Source organism: Eurytemora carolleeae, unplaced genomic scaffold, assembly GCF_000591075.1.
Source record: "Eurytemora carolleeae unplaced genomic scaffold, Eaff_2.0 scaffold422, whole genome shotgun sequence".
In the NCBI taxonomy this organism is placed as follows: domain Eukaryota; kingdom Metazoa; phylum Arthropoda; class Copepoda; order Calanoida; family Temoridae; genus Eurytemora; species Eurytemora carolleeae.
The window spans coordinates 113939-137720 of NW_019396433.1; the positions used below are offsets into that span (position 1 = coordinate 113939).

Consider the following 23782-nt stretch of genomic DNA (forward strand, 5'->3'; position numbering starts at 1 on the left):
GATTAATTAATATAACAGATAGGGTACTAGAGTCATATTTTTCAAGATTTGGATGAAACTCGTTCAAAATAACCCTGAGGAGTTTCGCGCAGTCGGCATAGAACAGGCTAGCTCTGTCTTGTAATTCTACGCCGAATACGCGAAATTGCTCTGAGCTTCTGCCAAAGGGTTATGGTGAACGAGTTTCATCCAAATCTTGAAAAGACGACATCTAGTGTCCTATCTGTTATTTTAATTACTCCATGGTTTGATATCTCAGTCAATTTTAAAGATACAACTATAGAAGGCCGACCACATTTTGAAAATCTCATAAGACACACCCTCAACTAAGCTTTCGGTATGTATAACTCATGTAACTGCAATCGGCATGCAGTAAATGTAATCCGCGGTGCACTGACCGAAGATATGGTAGCGTTCGTTTATTTTTCAGAATGTCGTTCTTTAATTTGTGGAACAGCTGTGGCTAATTTGTTTGAAAACCGGTCAAGAAATATTTTAATGGTTTAGCTTTCTTATTAGTTTCAGAAAAGGTGCCGAACAGCCTTATACGGAAAATCAACTCACTTATAATCAAAATCAGATGCTACAGGGTGTCCCAAAAAACATGGGAATTCAGTGACGAATTCGATATCGTCTTTGTTATGAATTAGCATTGTAATACCTAATTTCAAAACCTATAATATTATTATGTCTGCTAGAGTTTATTTAATGAAAAGGGTAAAAGACTGTAAAGATGTGTCTATAATGTCTCTGCAAGATGAACAGTGAATACGGACAAGTTTACTCTGTTTGTATACTGAAATTTTCTTGTTTTACTAAGTACAACCGTATGCAGTCAAAACATAAACAAACAAAATGTAAACATAGCAGACGAAACTCTTACAGATTACAGCTTTCTCAGTAGGTATCACAATACTAAATCAGAGAATTATTTAAAAAGAAGATATCGAATTCGTCACTGAATTCCCATGTTTTTTGGGACACCCTGTATCAGCCTCCAGTGCTATCCAAACATTTGCTATCAAACTTACTATCAACCTAGTTACTATCACATTCATTTGCTAGATGGCCTCAAATGCTACCAACCCATTTGCTTTCAAGTCTCGCTTGCTTTCAATCCTCAGTTGCAATAAACAATTTTGCTATCAAATTTTTGACTTGCTTTTTATCCTTATTCTTTCCAATTTTATTACTATTTATCAGCAAAAAAAAGGAATAATTTCTCAAATTTGGAATTCTCCATTCTCTGTCAAACTTTGCAAGTGCATGGAGCCGGCTAGTTTTGTTGCCTTAAGTAATAGTACCAATCTTTTAAAAGAAATAAAAAACTACCAGTATTTCCGCAACAAACGAGGCAAACAATACACAGGTGCCAGAAATACAGGATCAAATATGTTTAAGTATTAGAAGGTCTACCAGTCAACAAAAAATCAGTGTGAATCATTAATTGCAATTCTTTCCAAGAATCACAAACTTTTGGAAAATTCTTGACGGCTTCCAGAGACAGGAGGCATTTGAGGAAACTATGCTCAGAGAGAACAGTTTTGCTACCGTGCGCCAAATGCAGACTTAAAAAATCAATTTTTGAAAAAAATATCAATTTTTGAAACAAAAATCAATTAGGATTTTTTTTGCTTTGTTAGCCCCAGGATACCCCTGAGTTCCCTTAAATTATCAGCCCATGCAGCCCAGCCGGCTATACGGAAAATATATACAAAACTTGACGTTTTATTAAATAGAGAAAATAATTCGAGATTAGCATAGATATATTCAATTATTCAGATATATTCAAGGACGTTAAAAGCAGAACTATTCAGAATAATACAATATTACAATATTATATAGTTTACAGAATACAAAAACCAACAGGAACAATGCTCCGTCATAAACAGTTCATGTTCTCTTCACAAAATTTGGTTGTACTAATCAGAGTACAATCTCTTGAATGACGAAGAGTACAAATCTGAATTAAACGAAGATATATAGATCCTCCTCTTTTTCTACTCTTCTCCGGACAGTTCTGAAAACAATTACAATAAAAAAGCAATCTTTCAGTGGGAGCCAAAAACTGGGGAAAGGAAAGACAACGGTTTCCCTGAAGTTCTAATTTTAATTACAATGTGTCCCAAGAAACATAACAGTAGTAGGACAACCTGAAAGTCGTCTTTGATCTTTGAATTTATTTGAGACATTTTGTCTTCAACCTTCTTTAACTTGATTCTTGGAGGTTCCAGAGCTTAGGATCCGGATCCGTTGGATCCGCAAGATTTTAGCTTCCTGCAGATCCGGATTCGCAAGAATATGCGGATCCGGATCCAAAGGGCAAAATATTCATCAAGACTGAAGATAAAAATTTACTCGTAAAACCCAAATCTGAACGAAGAGATTATAAAAATTATTTGATTTCTGAGTGGTTTATCAAGTTCATAAAGATAAGCGAAAAAAATAAGATAAAATTTTTAAATTCTGCTTTGTTAATAAAATTCAGTAAATTTTAAGGAAATAAACTTGATCCGGATCCACTTTTTTCCAATGCGGATCCAGGATCCGGATCCGCAACAAAATGAAATGAATTCTTAGCACTGCTTGAAACAAAGACACCATATTTCTCCAAGTCCTGGCGTTTCCAAACTGTGGTCTGCTTTTTTTACTGCCAATATTACCGGAGATATAAACAATTTCGTTCAAATTTTAATTTAAAAAAATAAAACAAAAATGGTCGAAATCAACAAAATTCTATATGGTAATAATGAAAACACAAAAAAGGCAGACCACATTTTGAAAATGCCAAGACTAGGGATATTTTCAGACGATTAAGGCTAGAATGCTACAACTAAAACTAGGTTTACGAATAAATGTCGTAAAAAATTCAAAGATCAAAAACGACATTCGTGTTTTCTTGCAACTGTCATGTACCGTGGGAAACCAAGGTTCACTGAAAATAAAAAACGAAATTGTGAACACAGAGAAATTTCACTTTGGTTGAGTTTCAAACCACCGACAAACCTATTTGCATTTGCTACTCAAATACAAATAAGATTGCTTAAATTAGATCTTCCTATTCCACAATTTTATGAGACCCACTGTACACTATTTCATTACTTTTCATTATCATAGAATGTGAATCAAATTTTCAATAAGAGTTTATAACAGTTCGCCGCGCGAGCTGACAAGCCACTCCTCGTATTTCAGAAATGTTGGCAATTTAGGAGATTCAAGCTGTAAAATGATTAGTTTTTTTTTTAAGAGGAAAAGAAAAATTGACGAAAAACATAGAAAATACCAGATAGAAAATTTGATCATCATCTGGGTAAAGCATTAAAGAAAGTATAAAAGAAAAGCGTGTTAACTTCGGTGCGGCCCACAATTGTCAAGTTAGTAAGCAAATCCAAAAAAACAAACAATAATTAAGATTGGTACAAGGCAGTGCTTTTGATCCATTTCATTTTGATGCGGACCCGTATCCTGGATCCAGATCCATTTGGTAAAAACATGAATCCAAGATCAGGATCCAGCTCAGGCATATTTCTGTCAGTTTTGCAATTTTATTTTCTCAAGAATTTCCAAATTTTCCTTTGTTTGATTTTGTTTTAATTTTTTTCAAGCATTGTGGAATGTGGATTTATCATTCAATGGACCCACAAAATGAGGAAATGGACCGAAAAAAAGAGGAAACCGATTAAAAAACTGAGATTTTAAAACTTATTCTGAAAACCGGAAACGGACCCAAAAAATAAGGAAACAGCTAAAAATATTGGGAAATCCCTCAAGAATTTAAGACCCGTATAAAATGGAATCCGACCTAAAAAACGGGGAAACGGATCAAAATAACGAGAAATTCCTCTAAATATTAGATTTGAGGGATTTCCGATAATTTTTGAAAAACAGGAAACGCCTCAAAAAAATTCATTTTAGGGAGGTTTCCGTTTTTGGTCCGATTCCGTGTTGAGGCGTCTCCATGGCACCAGTAAAACAGGAGTGCATATTTTTGAGAATTCACCAAAAATTATTTTTGATGATCTGGAGAGGGAAAAAATATCAAAAATTGGACATCGAAAGAAGGCAAGTTTTTCATTCTTTTGATACTTTTCCCCCAAACTAAAACCATAAAAACCATATTATGGATAAAAAATGAGTTTTGTAGGGGAAAGTAAGGATCGGAGGGGAATCCCCGAGCTAAAATGTTGCGGATCCCATGGATCTGGATCCTAAGTACTGAACCAAAGTGTAAGGAAAGAAATGAATACCTGGTTAAGCACGCAGAGCTGTTTCAATGTTATCGGGATCTAAATTTATTAGCAAAATGTATACAAACTTGTTAGTAAACAAACAAACAGGATCACGGAGAACAAGATAACAAAATCAGTATCGGTCTTAATCAAGCAAAATTTTAGTTCTAAAATCTTCATTTAAAAAACATTACTTTATTGCAAAATTTGTATCATTTAACTTTAAAATTAATTTTTTTTATTTTTGAAGAAAGCCATATTTAAAAAACAATTATCTGTATTTGTCATACAAAAAAGTTTTGATAAATAAAGAGGAAGAACTCCAAAATATTGAATTAGTCAGCTTAGCAGTCTTGAACGCTGATAATGAGCTGAGCAAGCAATAGGATTTACAAACAAATGGGGAGAACTCGGGACTTTTTAATTTAATTATTTTCTTTGCAACACTAGCGTACCTAAACCTCCAAACCATAAACTACACTCCTACTGAATCCAATTATAAAATACAATTTCCCAAACCTTCTGTTTCCAAACGATAACTTTCTCTTACCAAACGTAAGCCTTCTGTTCAAAACCACAATTCATCTGTTACCAGTCACAACCCTTCTGTTCCTAACCACAGTTCATCTGTTACCAGTCACAACCCTTATGTTCCTAACCACAGTTCATCTGTTACCAGTCACAACCCTTCTATTCCCAACCAAAATCCATCTGTTACCAGTCACAACCCTTCTGTTCTTAACCACAGTTCATCTGTTACCAGTCTCAACCCTTCTGTTCCTAACCACAGTTCATCTGTTACCAGTCACAAACCTTCTATTCCCAACCAAAATCCGTCTGAACCTAACCACCAACCTACTGTGCCCATCAACCACAAACACAAATCCTTCTATATCCCACTAAATACAATATGATTCCAGAAAAAACCTTCTATTCAAAACCACAAACTGTTCCCATCCACAAACTTCTGTTCCTAACGACTATTATTCTGTTCCCACCCACTAACAAACCATCTGGTTTCCAACCACAAGTAAACCTTCTATTCCTAACCACTATAGAAGCCTTTTGTTCCCAACCACAAAACTTCTCTTCTTAACCTCACAGCTGCTCCCAACTACAATCCATCTGCTCCTAGTCCCACAACTTCTGATCCCAACCCTAACCCTACAAATTCCAACCATTTACCTTCTTCGCTTTCCTCCTCGCTGTCATCGCTGTCGAAGGTATTGTCCGGGATATCGTAGAGTCGGAGGAGAGTCTTGTTAGGATCCTTCACTATCAGATACTTTCCGTCCTTAGCAAATACAAGACTAAGGGACTGTTATTTTCCGTCCTTGTGTCTTAAACGTATATATTTAATTCTATGTTGAACATTTTTGCTTAAAGTTGAACAAATCATTAACATTAGGTTTACCTTCTGTTGCATGATGATATCCAGGATACAACGTATAACTCCCCAAGCGTTGTCCATGCTGCAAATAAATGTAAAAGTCAAATCAAGACACAACCAACAGGTCAAATCACTCATCGTAGTTGAAATGATAAAACCAGTTGAAACCTGTTCAAACCAGTTTCCAGTTTAAACCAATTTAAACCAGTTTTAACCAGTTCAAACCAGAGCCGGCGATTTAAAAAGTTTAAGAAAATACGACTTGGGTCTAAGCTGTTGTTGAGCCTTATATACGGCTCGGGCTTTCGGATTTAAGTTGCATCTATTTTTCAACAGAATTTAGTTCATAAAACCGGTTTAATGTTGTATTTGGCGGATTTTCATAGTTGGAATTGGTGCATTCCGGGTTTTGATGAGAANAATCCTTCACGTTAAACCGAGTAACATATCTAGATAAATACATTCGTAAATATATCTTAACACAGTTGTAAACATATCTTAACACAGTTGTAAACATATCTTAACACAGTTGTAAACATATCTTACAGTTGTAAACATTTCTAGATGCAAAGTTATAATTACAGTGCTTAGGATCCATTTCATTTTGATGCGGATCCGGATCCTGAATCCGCACTAGAAAAAATAGTTCCGGATCCGGATCCAGGTTATTACCATAAAATTTACTGAATGTTTTAAAAAAAAGCAGAGTGTTCAAATTTTTTGTCTTATTTTATTCCGCTTATTTTAATGCTTTAAATTAATGAACCTTTCAGAGATCAGGACATATTTATAATCTCTCTTTTTTTAATAGTTCAGTTTTAGGTTTTAAGAGTAAATTTTTTTGTTGCAGTTTATGGATCCGGATCCTTGGATCCGCACATTATTGCGGATCAGGATCCAGGATGCAAAATCTTACGGATCAAACGGATCCGGATCCTAAACAAATCTAGAAAAACAAAGTTGTAAACATATCTAGATAAACAAAGTTGTAAACATATCTAGATAAACACAAATGTAAACATAGATAAACACAGTTGTTAACATATCTAGATAAACACAAATGTAAACATATCTAGATAAACACAGTTGTTAACATATCTAGATAAACACAGTTGTAAACATATCTAGATAAACACAGTTGTAAACATATCTAGATAAACACAGTTGTTAACATAGATAAACACAATTGTAAACAAATCTAGATAAACAGAATTGTAAACATATCTAGATAAACACAGTTATAAACATATCTAGATAAACACAGTTGTTAACATATCTAGATAAACACAGTTGTTAACATATCTAGAACAACAAAAGTTGTAAACAAATCTAGATAAACAAAGTTGTAAACATATCTAGATAAACCCAGTTGTTAACATAGATAAACAGAGCTGTACACTATATAAACATAGTTGTAAACAAATCTAGATAAACACAGTTGTAAAAATATTAAGATAAATACAGTTGCAAGTTTATAACTGTGAAATTTAAGGTCTAAAAAATGTCCAACTCACCCAAACTTGAGGTTGTCTGCTCCAGCAAGGATTGCTTGAACAGTCCACTTGGCCAGCTTGCAGGCGTTGTTCTTCAACTCGTTTGCTAGTACAGCTCCTCTCTATATTATAATCAGTAAGATTTTGCAGATAAAATACATGATGAATGGTAATCATGAAAGTTAAGAAAACAAATTGAGGTATCTTTGAACGAATTTTTATATTTTGTGAGGATAATAACCTGATTATTTAATCCTCAAAATAGGTAAATAATATTAATGATGATCTTCCTCCGAATACATCCCCAGTCCAAGGAAGAAGAAAATTTTGAACAAATTGACGCGGAGATATAATTTTTTTTGAAAATTTAACCACCCAATGTTTTGAGACAGAGTACTAGAGGGGGAAATATCAAAAACAAAAAATATTGAGAAAACTAACTTTTATATTGCGATTAATTAACGATAATACAAAGGTACTAAAAGACCACAATGATAAAATTTTAATGATGATAATATTTTATCAATAACAACAAACCTGTGTATCCAACTTCTGTCTCCAATCCACTCCGCCGGAGAATCTGAAAAGAGATTGAACAAATTATTTAAAATTATTTAAAAATCAGATAAGAATTCATGTTCAACATAAAAAATCCGAATCAAGCGATTGAATTTTAATAATCCCGCCATACACCGAGAATGTATATTGTATAATGTATATTCCGAAACTGCCATCTTTACCCAACAAATCCCAGGGTATATTATTCTAGACATAGAGTACACCCCTCCCCGGGAAAAAGATTTTCGATGCTGAAAAATTGTACGTCAACTATAGCAACACCCTATTAGATATTCTTAACCCCAGAACCTCATTTATTATAATTCACTAGAAATATTTTATTGCTACCATTTCAGTTAAAAATCCCCCAACCCTCAAAACACGAAACAGGTAAAAAATATTTTCAAAAAGGGCGGAATGGAACCACGCTATCAGAAATAAATATTTAAATATTAAATATTTAAAATGAACCTTTTACGTGTTTTTGTTTTACCTTGAATCCCACTCATTGAGAGCTTTGATGTTGACGAATTGAGTCTCGTTGTTAGATCCCTAAATTTTAATAAATATCATTAGAACAGAGGAGTATAAATTTTAAAATGATTTTTGATAATTTGTGACTCTAATTGGTTGAATTCTACACACTTTTCAGGGATACAAGCACGAGATAAGGTTAGTCTCGAGATTAAGAAAAAGAGAGGATCAAGCATTGATCTTGATATCTACCATTCTAAATTCCCAGCTCAGTTTCATGTTTATTAACTAAAAAAGGAGCATTCCAAAACAATGTGTACTAGAAATATGAAAACTGAGAAGCGGTTCGACCAAAATGGCTCACATTTATGAGCGAACCTTTGAGTGTCACGGGGGATCAAAGACTTAAAAAAAAATTATTTTTTGAAAGTCCACAGTGGGAGTAATTATGAGTAACGGGGGCAACGCCGGGTTCTCAGGCTATTTTTATTTATTCTTACTACATTATTAATATAATGGGTCTCAAAGATGGGAACTTTTATCCTTGGCAAAATTTTTAAAGGGGGTGGAGATGTCACTTTTGATGTAAGGGGGGGGGGGGCTATATGCTGTAGTACTCCAACCAGGCGGAATTACAATATTAGATAAGAAAGGTTTAACTTCTAATTAAAATAGCCAAATCTTGCGAAAGTTCAGATTGAAATCATCAAATGAAAAAGGAATATTTTAAATGTATTTAGAAAGGTTGTAATTATCAGACGAATATTTCAATTGAAGCCAGTTTAAATCTGAAAGGGCGTTACAAAACCGAGAATCACTCGAGGGAAAATACAGGGGGGGGGGGACAAGCCCACCTGTTGTACAGCATCCAATTCACATCTACAGACTAGAACAAGATCGTTTCCAAGTTCCCATTTCCTATATCGGTACGCTACACTTGCAACCTAGAATATATCACAACTAAATCATAAAAATTTTAATTTTATCATCTACCAATAAAAAACCAACAGTACATTTTGTTCATTTATTCTAAAACGGGAGTACTGGAATATGTTATAAAATATAAACTATATACAAATGTGGCAAAAGATAATCGATGACTATAGGTTGTAATATCTGAATGATTTGTTTGAAATTAAATTGATTTTTTAAGTTAAGTCGTAAGTTGCAATTTTCTGAATTTGTATGGGCGCTAAGTTATTCGGTATGAGACGTCTTTAACAATTTTCTCCTTACAGACGCAACCGATAGAAGTAAAATTAGTAGCGATCAAAAGCGCTTTTTTATCGCATTAAGCCTATACACCTTTCATTTTTCGCGAACACTCCCTTAAAGGTAAAACTATATTCTAATTTGTTATGGAGAAACTACAATGATTTACAATTCAATACAAAGAAAAGTTTTAATGAAACCATGAAATGAGATTACAAATGCGTTTGACGTAAAAAAAGTGTTCAACTTGATGTATTATCTAAACGTATGCCACTTGGATCCGGATCCGATAATTCCATATTTATACGGATCCGGATCCTGGGTTCAGATCCAAAGATTCTGGTTCAGATCCCTGAATAATTATAAGCATTACCTCTCCTTCTTCGTCGGCGTCGACGAAAGGATTATCCTCGTCGAACTTGAATCTTTCCTCTCCAGTTTTCAGAACCTAGGAATAATCGTTGATATAGGCATATCTTGTTTAGGCAAACTGTCTGAAGGAAGAATAACTAATTCCGCTAAATTTCTTAAAGATATAAAATACTGAATGTTAATTTGAAGGAAAACCATTCTTAATTAAGCTTTTTGGTAGTAAAAGGGCGAGGATTTTGAAAATATTTAAAAAGTTACATCAACAAACTGCAAAATTAAAGTAATTTTCAGACTAATGGCTATATTTTCTCCCCCCCCACCCACCCCTGTGGAGAATGTTTGAGCGAATTTTCGGGGAAAGAATCAAACAGGGTGAAAAAAACAGTAATTTTGAAGAAGAATAAAAATCGCCCCCCTCGGGTGTTCTTCATAGTTACGATATATAGATATATTTTATATCTTTTTCTATTGAACATGTGATTGTTAAACACTACCTGCTGACTGAAGTTATGGTTGACAAAGGTCGCCTCCAGAGCCAGGTTCCTCGGACTGTTCGTGCTTCCACCTTCATCCTAACATTTAAAATTTCATTTTTATGGGATTCGGATCCCGGAACTGTTCTCTATAAAATTTACCAATTCTACCACCTTCAACAGTCAACACCCCCCTACCCCCCACGCATACGCCATAAACTGACGAACTCCTGGTGATGCCAAACTTTTTGGCGAAATATATTATGTAGATAATGAAGCAACTCTAGTAATAGAGATTAGGTTTGGGATTTGTTTAAAAACGAGCTAAAGTCTACAAAAATAAATCCAAAATCGGATCCAGCTCTTGAATATTTCTTAGTTTTGATAATTTCTGTAGACAAGCACAAATAAAATTTTTTCTTCATGCTTTAAAAAAATAGAAACTTAAATAACAATTCCATTATTAGAAAGGCCTTAATTTGTGTTAAAGTGAAATACGGTCTTTTCCCGATGTTTTTGATGCTTCTTCTAATCGGACTCCTATGCCCTGGTGCGAATCCGGAGCCCGGCTAAAACTGAAAACCTTGTTTGTTTCAGAGCGTTTAATCACAAACAAATTGATCTTTTCTTTCTCAATAGATTTTGTATTAAATTATCAAAATTATTTTTCGCTTCTTATTATTAACTAGCGGAAATGCTCGGCGTTGCCCGTGGAATTTTTGAAAATCGAAAATAAAAAAATAGGCGCTTGAAAAAATCCTATTTTTAAGAACAATAAGATTTCTTTTTTAAAAAAAACTTTTCAGCCCATTCGGTCCAGCCCTTTGGCTGGCTATCGGGAACATGTATACGAATGTCGTGTTTTATTTTATGGAAGATTGCTATAAGAATACCTGAGGAGGCTCAGAACTCGTCTCACTCACGGTCAGAAGATCGAACTCAGTGTTTTCACGCTTATCGAAGAAAATCTAAAAAAAGAATATTATATTCATCGTGAATCCTTCTCTATAAAAACAGATTTTTTTTTATTGGAAGAACCAGGAAATTTGTAATTTACTTCAAAGTTAGAAGACGTAAGGCGAGGGGGTATGATTTATCTATTTTAATTGGGACGTAATAGGACTTCTCAGATTAGGGAGGGAACCCCCGGACGCTATGAGCCTCCGCTATGCAGACACGAGCCTCACAGATTTGCTAGGCAAACCGAGCCTCAGCTTTGAAGAAATGAGCATGCGCAATACATCAAAATGTGCCTGTGTAATACAGGAGGGGTTTCTAAAACTTTCTTTTGACAGTTTAAATTATAAGATTTTTTTCTCCAAATATTTCAAAATAGTGGCACGAGGGGTTTGTCAAAGATAAGAAGTATTTATCAATTATCATAAATAGTGCCTAATTATGTCTAATGATATATAAAACTTTGAACATTTTTACCTGAAAAGGGAAATATTCAGAGAAAAAAATTGGATAAGAATTTCATTTAATTTTCTATAATCTTTGATTTATGCGATACCTTTTTTGAAGTTCAAATTAAATCTAGAAAATTGGTATCATTTATTTAAATATTAACATTTTTCAATCGAAGATTATAACAAAAACTGAATTTACTCCAGAAATATTTCTCCAAATATCTTTCTTTCTGCGTAAGAAATGTTTAAAGTTTTAGTATATATCTTATAAACCACTTTACCGAGTCCATTTATGATTTTTACCATGACAATTAACAAATAACTCTTATCTTTGGTAAAATTCTTATGCCACTTGTCAAAAAAATTGTGAAAATTTTTTAACACACATAAAAAACCCAGAATTAAAAAAGCTGTGCTGTATGGTGGAGGCTTGTTTACTGCATAGCAAATCTGGGAGATACTGGTTTCTAGTACAGCCCATAAAACAATCTCAAAAAGGAAAACGACTTTTGATTAGACTCGAGTAATAGTTTTGAAAAATCAACGTGAATAACACCAATTGTGCAGTGTAAACTATCACTTGCTACGGTAAAACTACACACAAGTTTTCTAAATGTCGTCTTCTCAAGTCCAGAGTTTTTAATGGATATCCCACTGTAAATAAACACCAGTTGGTAAAATAGTGATTTCAGCGTGTTTCTACCCCAGGACACTCAATCATGTCTGTTTCAATTTTCGTTTTGGTTTCGACAAAACTAGACCTGAAAGGCCCCAATAAAATATGTTCGACGTTCGTCCTCGTGAAACTATTAATTTATTTAATGATTTGTCAATACATCTTTATTTTACATAATTTAAAGCCAACCCATGAATGCTTATACCTAGCCGTTTTCTTCAATTTGATGTTTTGCAGTTTTTTGGGTTATAAATGCCGCTGAGCGCACGTCTACAACCATCTATTGCGTCCCTGTGAGAGACTACCCCAAGTATCTGATCTGTCAAATCTGTGTACTGCAGTGGGAGGAGATCAAAACAAAGAATTCAGGGGCAACATATCATTTTTGAGGGAAAAGGGCCCAAGGGGTGGAATAAGAATATGTTGTTTTTGCATTTTCCATATTACCAAAAAGCCAAAAATCATAAGTATTCGCTCAAACTTGATTGATGAACTTGGTTTTTGTTGGACTGTAATATCACATCAGAGCTTTAGTCCTTTCCCTTCAACTTCTGCGAGGGCACAGGGTTTGTTTGTATTCCTCCCACAGAGTACAGTACACAATTTGAGCACATCTGAGATGGGCGTCCCTGTATATAGTTCTTTGGACTTCCCTACCTTTCCACCGATTTTATCAACAACAATATCCCAGGAGTACTGAGATCTAGTTGCACACATCAGGGTTGCCAGGATAGCATCAGTTACAAACACATTCGCCTGAAAAGATGTATTTCAATAAACCTAAATAATTCTATGGTGGTATATTTTTGACTGTTTATTTGCTTGGTACAGTTTCTTCAACTTTTCTTAAAAGATTTCCCTAGACTGGTTTTCATTCAAATGATTTTTTTTTCTTAAATTATTTTGCCACTTTTTGAGATTAGAAACTACCAACTTTGCTTGCACTAAGAGTGAAAAAGGAATATCGCAAATTGATTTGAATTAATGATTCTTTTTTCCCCGGTTTTACAAGGAGTTAGGTTATAAAAATAAAAATCCCAATAATTGCAGTATATGGATTTTTAGATCTGTGTCACTGTCAACCTTCTGTGAAAATTTCATTTTTGAACAAAAACAGGAGTTTGACAAGATTATCAGGAATGCACTAATCATTTAAGCTATGCTTCTCTTTTATCATGGTGTGATAGGTTTGTCAATGTAGGTGTGATAGGTTTGTCAATGTAGATTGTATTTAGAATAATCAAATTTAAAAGAAATAAATACAATGTTTCAAATATTCCAAATTTGTTTTTTAACTCTTTATAGAAAAACAAATCTTTTCTGGGTTTCTTAACAGTTCACTGTTCGTCACATTTCTCAAAAGGGCTAAATCTAAAAAACCGAAGTGTCCTGGTTTTAAGACCCTAACTCCTAGCTAGCTAGTTTCCTACCTTCGGTTCCGCCTTCACCAGTTTCCTGATGACAGGATCATCTGTAGTTGTTACAGTGTGGAATATCCGGTCAATTCTTTGAAGAGCTTTCTCAGTTTTTACGTTCATCCTGCAGCAAACAGTTAATAATAAGATCAATATAAACCTTACGAACTAGGTTTTACAGCGAAATTAATAAAAGGAAGACAGAGAGAAAACTAGGGAAGTTTGTTTATTTCATTGAACCTGAGAAAAGAGAAAAGAAATGATATAAGATAAAACTATCGCGTTTTAGCGGGAACATCTGCTACACCGCTAGAAACCCAATTTCAACTACAAAATGAGAAAAAAATGTTGCGGAGTTAGCTTCTACTTGAATTGGTCCACCGTGCATCAATTACCTGTCGTATGCCTTGTCATAATACTCTAAACTACCCGCTTGTACCAGATCAACTGGTTCAGCAATATTGGGTAAAGCAAGCTTTCCCATCCGAACAAAATCCATTTCCTAAACGAACATTGATAAGTAACTTGAAACCATTTTGTTAAACATTTTTCCCAAATCTTTTTTTCAGAAATTTTATGTTATAATCCTTGATTTTTTCATACGAACGAGACAAAGGCATCATGTGTATTATGTTTTGATGTTCATCAACCAAGGTAAATAAAGCACCTCTATAACGATCCAGTCTGCCTTCACAGTGACGGATGCTTCCCTGGACTTGATCGGCATCTGCCGCTGATAGTTCTGCCGGCCAGCCTGCTGCTTCTGCCACTTACGGACTTGACGCTGACGATCCCTAAAAAATGTCCGTTTATGTAAAAATTCAGTCTGAAAAGGGAGTGCACGTGGTTCTCAATTTCAAGGGGCCGTTTTGTACTCCTTAAACCTCACCAGGGTGGGTCAGAACCTGCAGAAGACGGTTAATAACCGATATGAAAATCAATTTGATTTTTTTTTCGTGTTAACCTAGAATTAGACAGAATCCTGAGTTATTTCAAATTTCTTAAATCCTGAATTGCTATCAACTCTTGGAATAGGATTGGCCAATTAATTTTTTTCTTCAAAAAACCGGAATAAATCTACTTGAACGGGTTTACAACTATTTTATTATCAAGGGAGAAAGGCAAAAGTAATGTTGTGTTTTATTCGCAATCTGCAAGATTTTCGCTTGAATCGACCCAAACCATGAAAACCTTCTTCTCTTAATAAATACCCTTGTACTTGTTACCTTTCTTTGATTTTCTGCGCCTTGGTCAATGTTTGTAGCTGGGGAGTTACAACAGGTTTAAACGTATTCCACCTAAATAATCAATCCAGATCTAATTTACAAAATTAACCTTCAAACTAATAATCTATAAACAACTAAATCTAATCAAATCAACTAAATCAAACAACTGAATCCTCTACCCCAGCCAACCTTCCCCTGAATCCAACTTAACCCTATACTNCTGAATCCACCTCTACCCGACCTACCTGCCCCTGAATCCACCTCTACCCGACATACCTACCACTGAATCCACCTCTACCCGACATACCTACCACTGAATTCACCTCTACCCGACCTACCTGCCCCTGAATCCACCTCTACCCGTCCTACCTGCCCCTGAATCCACCTCTACCCGAGATACCTGCCACATGAATCCACATCTACCTCAACATACCTACCACTGAATCCACCTCTACTCCGACCTACCTGCCCCTGAATCCACCTCTACCCGACATACCTGCCCCATGAATCCACATCTACCTCGACATACCTACCACTGAATCCACCTCTACCCCGACATACCTGCCCCTGAATCCACCTCTACCACGGCCTCGTCCATACATCGGTTTCATTGTTCGAGCAGTATCAACCAACTACAATATATAAAGTCATGACCAGTAAAATGTAGAACAAAAATCTTATTTTTTTAAAGACTTTTTACTTAAAACGTTGACATGGATTTAGTCTACTTAACTTATGAAAATGTCATAGACATTTCCATCCATAAATAAGGCATTAGTTACAAATTAAAAGCGTTAGCAAAGACCTCTTACATTCCACTTCAGGCTAGATCGACTTTTTTAATTTCAATTCCAAATCATGTATACATTTCTGTAAGATTTACTGAATTTTTTGTTAACAAAATTGTCAAATTATTTTTCTCCTTTTAAAAGTTTTTGGTTGATATTTTGCCACTTACTAGGTCCGGATCTGTGGATCCGCATGTTTTTATGCGGTTCCGGTTCCAGAAAGCCAAAACCTTGCAGATCCAAAAGATCCAAAGCTCTGGGTTATTGTTAAAGTTTTAAAATAAAAAAAGGATAAATTATATTATTATGAACCTGGAAACTGGATTCATCTTCTTCATGGTAGTACGAGTACTGCTGTCCTAAAATGTTGGAAGGGGTCAGGGTGGGTTGGAAGGTTAAATGGATGGGTGAGAGGGGATTTTTTTTTTACTATTTTACTACTTTCACAGCACACTGCTTAATTTTTAAAAATTTGAAAAGAAAATTAACAATTTTTTCCCCTTCCTGCTACAGAAATAATCAGGCAATTTGTGTAGAAAATCGCAATTGAAATTTAATAATTTTAAGAACGAAAAACGAGATTATTCCCATATTTAGGTAAAGGGTACACTTGTGAATCAAGCATACAATAGAACAAGAACGTGAACATTGTTTCCTTAACAGGATGTGGGCCACACTCGGTTGTGTAAAAAATAAATATTTTTTATCGAGATTACCTCCTTGGAATTGCGAAGTATATTTATTCATATGCCTTCTATCCTGGTAGGTTGCTCCCGTCCAATCTGAGACCTGAAAATATGAACTGCAATGACACGCGACAAATTAAGGTCTGAAGGTTGATTTTACATTTCCTGGATTTTTCAATTAATTAATTTAAGAGCTGTAGCATTTTTCCCGAAATAGGGTTAACAATAATCCTCCCTTGATCTGCCAAGTTTGCGATAAAATAAACGAATACTTAATTTTAATGCCATCTTTCTGGCATTAAGCTCTTTCAATAGACAATGTTGGTTTAGGATCAAATGCATTTGACAACAAATTATCAAATTAAAAGGTTCATGCTAGTTTTTCTTTCAAATTACAAGATTCAGAATATAAATCGGATAAACAGATTTTCTTTTTCTTAAAATCTAGGTTTTGGACGAAGCAATTCCAAGGAATTTGTGAAAGAAACGAATAAAATATTGTTTTTTTACTGAACGCCATTTTCTTTCCATTAACCCATCTTAATCTAAGAGTCAATGAAAGTGGCAACAGAAAATATGCTCAGTTAATTTGGACAAAAATATACGAAAGGAATTCAACAAATTCTAACTATCATATAGAGTTACCCACAAAGTTATGTTAGATAGGAATTCAACAAATACTATCTATTATATACAGAGTCACCCACAAAGGATGAGATTTCAGAGAGGAATGTACGGAATTTATACGGTCTGTTTCCTTATATTCACGATTCCCTGCACCCTAAAGTCCAACTTTTTTTGACAATCATTCTAAAAACCCATTAAAAAGACCCATTCAAGAACCGAAAACTTAATTTAACATTGGGATCGCAAAATTTGCAGAATTACCAGTCGGCTTTACAGTCTCATCCTTTGTGGGTAACCCTGTGGCTCAGACAGAGTAAATTTAGAATAAATTGAGGAAAAAAACAATTTTTGTGTAATATTTATTTCTTTTATATTTTTTTTTTGAAGACTCAGTTGCTTCTGTAAGTTACAGATTTGTTTTTGTTTCAATTAATAATTAATATATTTTTTATGGAACTGTCATGTTTAATAGTAACTAAATAATTTTTGTTACTTAACTTTTTACAGATTTATTTTTGATACAATTTTTTAATATTTTGTAAGGGACTGGTCCTGAATATAAGTATTTGCTCACCTTTCCAAGTCTGTCCGACTTGCTGAAGGGTTGATACGGCATATCTTCAACATATTTTGTTAATTTTGTTTTAAACTTAAATCACAACTAGACTTGCTGAGGCCGAATTTTAAGAATTTGAGCAGCGGCTTAAATTTGAGACACGGCTTAAATATAGTTGGTTCTGTTTAAAATTGTATTCGTGGTTTTAAAATTTAAGCCGGCGCTCAATTGAAACCGGTTTTTGGCGGATTTGAGACGCGACTCAAATTCATTAAATTTGGACTCTGGACAATTATAGGTTTTGAAGAAGCCAACTTTAAGAGACTATCCATGTAATTTGAGGTGACCATTTATTGTAAAAGTTAAATGCCCGATTCTTAGCCATGTAAAACAATGAGAAAAAAATAAGGTCGTTTTTTCTATATTCTGGCAATTTCCTTCCTTTCATTGTTGTAAAGTTGTATACTTCGAAAAAGTTATTAGCTACTTGCTGCAATTGAGATTTATCAATTTTTAGACAAAAAAAAAGGGATTTTTGTGCAGATTTGTAAGGCTATGACTGTCATTTTTTTCAGATTGTGTTCCGACAAGTTGGACAGTCCTATCTATGTATTTAATAATGTCTGATCCTAAAAAAAAACCAATTAGATGATAAACTTGTTGGCTCCGCTATGTAAAATCATCCTGAAACTTTATTCTTAGCTTCATCCAAGTGATATTTCCTCACATAAGAAAGATTTCAAGAGTCTTGGTAAAAAGCTGAATTAGAATGAATGAAATTTGGAATTTAAATTTTTGATAATTAGGAATTTTTATTTTATTTATCTATCTGACCAGAAAACTTATTAATAAAATTAACACAATTCCTTTAAACTGGAGTGGGATAGTATTAGGTCCCCAGCCGCTAGCATTGTCCTGAAATAGGAAATAAATTAACGGTTTCATAAGCTAGTGAACGAAAGGGGAAACTGGTTCAGTCCAAGTACAACAATTTTATACCCTCCCGATATTAACTATATTTCCACATTACATTAATATTTGTTTTGCATTATTTCAGGATTTATATGGGATAAGACAGTTTAAGCGTGAAGCGCTGAGGCTAAACAGGATCTAGGGGGTCGTGTAATCCTTTACTAGGAAATTATTGGGGTACTTATTTGTTGTAGAATTAGGGGGAATTCTGAAATCAATTTTTCACCCCATTTCGCGATAAAATCCTCAAACACTTCGTTTATTTTAACCAAATTGGCCTAAATCTTAGGGAAGTAATTTTGGACACCCCTCCCACACTTCATAACAATTGTACATTAATTTTTTAAAAATATATTCGGAGGTGGAGCGCCGCGGCTTCAAAAGGCTAGGGCCGAGCGCTGCGGCCAGAATAAAATTACGACACTTTCTGGTCTGAGCGCTGCGGCAAAGACAGACTTGGGGGCCGAGCGCTTCGGCCACGCGTTAGATTAAGTTATGAAACTTTCTGGGCCGAGCTATGCGGCTAGGACATGCTAAGGCCCGAGCGCTGCGGCCATAAATTTCAGTCATTCAATACTCCACAAACGAGTGAGGTATGGTTTAAAAAAAGTTTTTAAAGTTTTTTTTTTATATCTTTCAAGATTAAACTAATTCTTAAAATTAAAATGTCCAAAATTTTCAAGGTTGATTTTGTAACATTTCCCTTCAAAGACAGGAGATAAAAACGGATCTGCATTCTTTTTCATTCTGTTTTTTCTCTCTCTTGTATTTAACAGTAATGTATGAAAAGTACGTTATTCATAAGGAAGTGAAATCTGCAAGAGGCCCCAAATGCAAAATTTTAAAACATTAAATACCAAAACAAAACTAAATTGTTATGTCAAAACAAAAAAGAGAGCCTGTTATTTTCTTGTTGTCATGTTTCTGCTCAATATATTAAATTACACATGTCTTTCGTAATAGAGCTGTTGATATTACTGATCTCAAACAACGCTGATTTGTTTTTAACCTTTGTGACAGAAACAATCTCAAGAACTGACGAGGGTCAACCCAGACCGAAATATATTTTCAATAAATGTGGAACCAACATCTACTTTTTTACTCTACAGAGGTTTGGTCCATCACCATCACCGAATTAATTGTTGTTTTTTAATAAAATTTTGAAAAAGAAGTTTTTTACTTTTTTATTCGAGTTTTTATTTGTTCTGACATTTTTAATAAAAAGATTACTTTTTGTAAAATTAAAATTTCTCTTGTTTTTAGTCTGAAATTTTTTATATTCAATGTCTAAAATTCTTCTTGTATTTTTTTATCTGACGAACTCCTGGTAATGCCAAACTTTTTGGCGAAATATATTGAGAATAAAATGAAGCATCTCTAGTGAAAGAGAGTACGGTTGGAATTTGTTTAAAAACGATCTAAAGTCTATAAAAATGAATCCAAAATCGGATCCAGCTCTTTCATATTTCTAAATTTTCTTCATGCTTTAAAAAAAAAACAATTCCATTATTAGAAAGGCCTTAATTTGTGTTAAAGTGAAATACGGTCTTTTCCCGATGTTTTTGATGCTTCTTCTAATCGGACTCCTATGAGTAAGTTTTCTCAAAGCATTGCTGACAAATGAAGATGAAATAAGCTTTTTACTGTTTTTCGATACTTTTAGCATTTTTATTATTCCCCCTCCCCTTTCCCCTTTTTTCGCTGAGTTGTCGAATCAAGCTTTTTTTTATTGAGTAAATCTTATATCAGAATTTAGATCTGAGTCACTAAAACTTAACAATTTTTAGATTTTCAAAAATGTTATTAAAAGCAAAAATGTTTTAATATCGTAGATGCGAATAATTTCAATGAATTCAAATTTTGATAATTCAAAAAAAATTTTTTTTTCAGAATTTGCAACTTTTAAGGATTTATTTTTTACTACATTTAGATCTAATTAAAGAAAATTAAATACAAAGTTTAGTATTTTTTTTTCTATTTTAATTGTCAAATATGGTAGTTTACAAAGTTCTGGGTTTCAAAAAAAAATATATTTTATTATTCAAAATATAAATATATTACAATTTCATCAGATTTTAGTAAAATTAAAACTTCGACACGATTTGAAAGAATATTTTTATAAAAAATCATATTGTAGAAAAACTGGTTTGATATCGATATTATGATTTTTATATCTTTATTAAAATTTCACTAGCCCGATTCATAATGGTACTTTTATATTGGCCGTGCGCTGTTTAAATATATTTTTTTCAAATACTCTGTCATTAGTTTTTGGGTCGATGAATTCAGTTCTAAAAAACACCAATAACTTAATTTTTAAAAACTTGCCTCCTTCCTCCATAATTGACATTTCAAAGATTTAGATATCCCACCTTGATGATTTATTTCGACCTCTAACCTATTCCTACAAGAGCGGTAGCATTCACGTCTTGATTGCCATTGGCAGGGAGTCCTGAAAAAAATTCACAGTCGTCTTTTATAAACGCAGCATTTACATCTTGATCGAATAATAAAAATTATCTTATTCAATCATAAATGCAATTTGCAGTGGCGCAATTAGCACTTTTTGTGAGTGTCTCACGGATACTCTAGTGGTGAGGATTGAACACACAATAGTAAATATGAATTTACAAAAATAGTGAAAAAGATAAAAACAATCATGGCGTATGTGAATGTGATGGAATGGAAGGCTGAACAAGTTTCTGAATGGTTACGCGGATTAGACGATGTAGTTTACCCGTACGCGCATTTTTTCCTAAACAACGATGTGACCGGGCAAGGATTGTTAAATATGACCGTAGATGACCTATATAAACTTCATGTAGAGAAGCTAGGTCATCAAGAAATAATCCTGGAATCCCTGGAACTGTTGAAAAATTTTCACTTTAATCTGGATCAAGAAAATCTGCAGTATATTTGTCTGAAATTATCCTGTAAAGCCAGATCACTTTACAACGAAATTCAAATGAGGTAAAAACATAATTTTAAGCCAAGATAAGTCTGTGCAGTCTGTTCTAGAGAATGATTTTCGGACCCCCCCCCTTCCCCCCTCCTATCAATTTTGTACACGACCACTTATTTTTCAGCAAAATTACTTAACTAACCTAACCCGTGGCCGCAGCGCTCGGCCCCCTAGCCTATCCTAGCCGCAGCGCTCGGCCCAGAAAGTGTCTTAACCTAACCAACCCGTGGCCGCAGCGCTCGGCCCAGTAAGTGTCTTAACCTAACCTTACCCTAAATAATGCTAAATAAATACTAATTGGTCATGTACAAAATTGATAGGAGGGGGGGGGTCCAAAAATCGTTTACTAGGACAGACCCGACTTGTATCCCTTGACATTAATCCTTTAAGAGTAGGACAGTAAATACCTGAATAAGAGGGGGTTCAAACCGTTCACTCATCTTGAATGTATCGTCTAATCTGAAATATTCAATCTATAATAAATTACATATAACTCACATCTTGAAGCAATCTATTTCATAAAATTACTTCCCTTCGGAGCCGGAATTTTTTCAAATTTACGGTCGTATTAAAGACGTCCTAAATACGTCTCCGTACTCTATAGTGTTTTTCCGCTAGATGTCTCCCGTAAGTTATTTTCGGACAGACAGACTTACTCACGTCGTGTTTACTCACATAATTTCGCCGTGAGCTAACCTTATTATAGATGTCAGCACCTGCACACAATACAACTTTATAAACACAGGGATAAATAATAATCACAATTTTAATAATATAATTTAATTCAAAAAGTCAAATTTTAATCCGATTTTGATAAAAACTAAATAAAAAGTTTAATATTCTGTAGTTTTATTTTACGAAAACTATTATAATCCAATGCTGTTTCTTGAGAATTTAATATTTTTGAAAGTCGTCAATAAAAAGCATCCCTGAAAATGTATTCTGCAGTGTATTGAACAGCTTTTTATTTATTTTCGTCTATAGGGGTCGCGCGATGTTGCAGTTTATGGTCGGACACTAGATGTTGTAGAAAATCCCATTTAGACAGTACTTAATTCCTCCGTATTCAGGACGTGAGTAAGTGGAGACGTCATATGTTTGCAAAAAGTACGGATGAAAAAATTCGGGCTCGGAGAATATGTCAAAATTGTCCCGTTTGATAAGTTTACACGTGTAGGCTGTAAGCGGCATTCACAAATCTAAAACTAAAAGTATGATTGATTGATTAAAATCATTGGCGTTAAATAAGCGCGGCCCATCTATCAGTGCCGCAAACAAATTTGAAAAATTAATGACATATGGGGTAAATCAATATTAATATTATTCATTAGTGTAACTTGTCAATATACAATCAGGAATGACGTCAGATATAACACATTTTTCCTTTATATAAGCTTTATTATTGTGAAATGTTTTTGTTTTGTTTTTGTAACAGAAATATCAAAACTGAGAAGACATTTTAAAAGAAAAACTGCGTAGAATCTCAAACTTTTCATTTCAAAGTAGGTAAACCCATATTTGTAAAGAAAGAAATTGCCGCTGTTAGTTTTACTTCTCAGATTTTTTACTGCTAGTATTTTATCTATTCTTCATGTAGGATATATTTTTGAAAAATCTTGTTGATATGAAGCTGTTTCTATTTTTTGAAGGGTAAAAAGAGTTAAGCGACTGATGGTGTACTTATATCTAGCGTAACACGATTTGATTCCGGGTTTCAATAAAAAAGCTGAACTTTCTTTGTAATAAAAGAAAACAATAAGAAATGCATTATGCAGTATTGCCCGCAAAGGATGAGGCTGTAAAGACGACGTGCAACTTGTATTTTATGACGACCCACGAAAGTCAAATAAGTCTTCTGTCTTACATATGCTATTTCAAGAGTTAACTCAATGATAATTTGCATAGAAAGAAAAGTTGAAGTTCCAGGAATTCATGAATTTAAGAAGACAGAGAGTATAAATTCCTTAAAATCGTCTTTGAAGTTGCATCCTTTGTGGGTAACCTCGTACTTAACTTTTAAAAATCTATAGAACATGAAACTACTTTTTTCAAATCCAGGATCGATAGTTGCTGTTTCCAGAATTTTTTATTCCAGAGTTTTTAGAGATTTAGTTCCGGGGTATGACGAATGAAGTTATGGAGTCAAACCAAGAGAAAGGGTTTGGCGGGTGTGAGGGCCCGGATGCTATGTAAGTTGTATATAAAGAGTATATTCCTAAAGAACGATTTTTGGACCCCTCCCCAGCCCCCCCATTTGCTCACCT

The 23782-nt window shown here is 34.1% G+C and overlaps 2 protein-coding genes across 3 annotated transcripts in view; one reads left to right on the forward strand and one right to left on the reverse strand.

Moving 5' to 3' along the window:
• Positions 1-1748: 1748 nt before the first annotated feature.
• Positions 1749-23782, reverse strand: part of LOC111703232 (eukaryotic translation initiation factor 3 subunit D) — a 37179-nt gene continuing 15145 nt past the window's right edge. The window contains exons 2-24 of the mRNA XM_023475120.1: positions 21926-21977; positions 18451-18499; positions 17603-17646; positions 16432-16504; positions 16028-16074; positions 15489-15559; positions 14928-14999; positions 14369-14495; positions 14097-14203; positions 13717-13825; positions 12944-13042; positions 11095-11169; positions 10223-10300; positions 9730-9804; positions 8999-9088; positions 8164-8222; positions 7650-7692; positions 7134-7234; positions 6017-6068; positions 5644-5787; positions 5415-5523; positions 4248-4286; positions 1749-2020 (exon numbers count right to left, since the gene is read on the reverse strand). Coding sequence (XP_023330888.1) covers positions 4252-4286; positions 5415-5523; positions 5644-5787; positions 6017-6068; positions 7134-7234; positions 7650-7692; positions 8164-8222; positions 8999-9088; positions 9730-9804; positions 10223-10300; positions 11095-11169; positions 12944-13042; positions 13717-13825; positions 14097-14203; positions 14369-14495; positions 14928-14999; positions 15489-15559; positions 16028-16074; positions 16432-16504; positions 17603-17646; positions 18451-18499; positions 21926-21958 — 1692 coding nt within the window. The 5' untranslated portion in view covers positions 21959-21977 and the 3' untranslated portion in view covers positions 1749-2020; positions 4248-4251. The remainder of the gene's footprint in view (positions 2021-4247; positions 4287-5414; positions 5524-5643; positions 5788-6016; positions 6069-7133; positions 7235-7649; positions 7693-8163; positions 8223-8998; positions 9089-9729; positions 9805-10222; positions 10301-11094; positions 11170-12943; positions 13043-13716; positions 13826-14096; positions 14204-14368; positions 14496-14927; positions 15000-15488; positions 15560-16027; positions 16075-16431; positions 16505-17602; positions 17647-18450; positions 18500-21925; positions 21978-23782) is intronic.
• The window catches only part of LOC111703240 (elongin-C), a gene marked incomplete in the record, with an annotated part of 3557 nt that continues 3307 nt past the window's right edge, over positions 23533-23782 (forward strand). The window contains 1 exon segment of one of the 2 annotated variants that reach the window (XM_023475128.1): positions 23533-23707. In XM_023475128.1, coding sequence (XP_023330896.1) covers positions 23640-23707 — 68 coding nt within the window. 2 annotated transcript variants of the gene reach the window in all.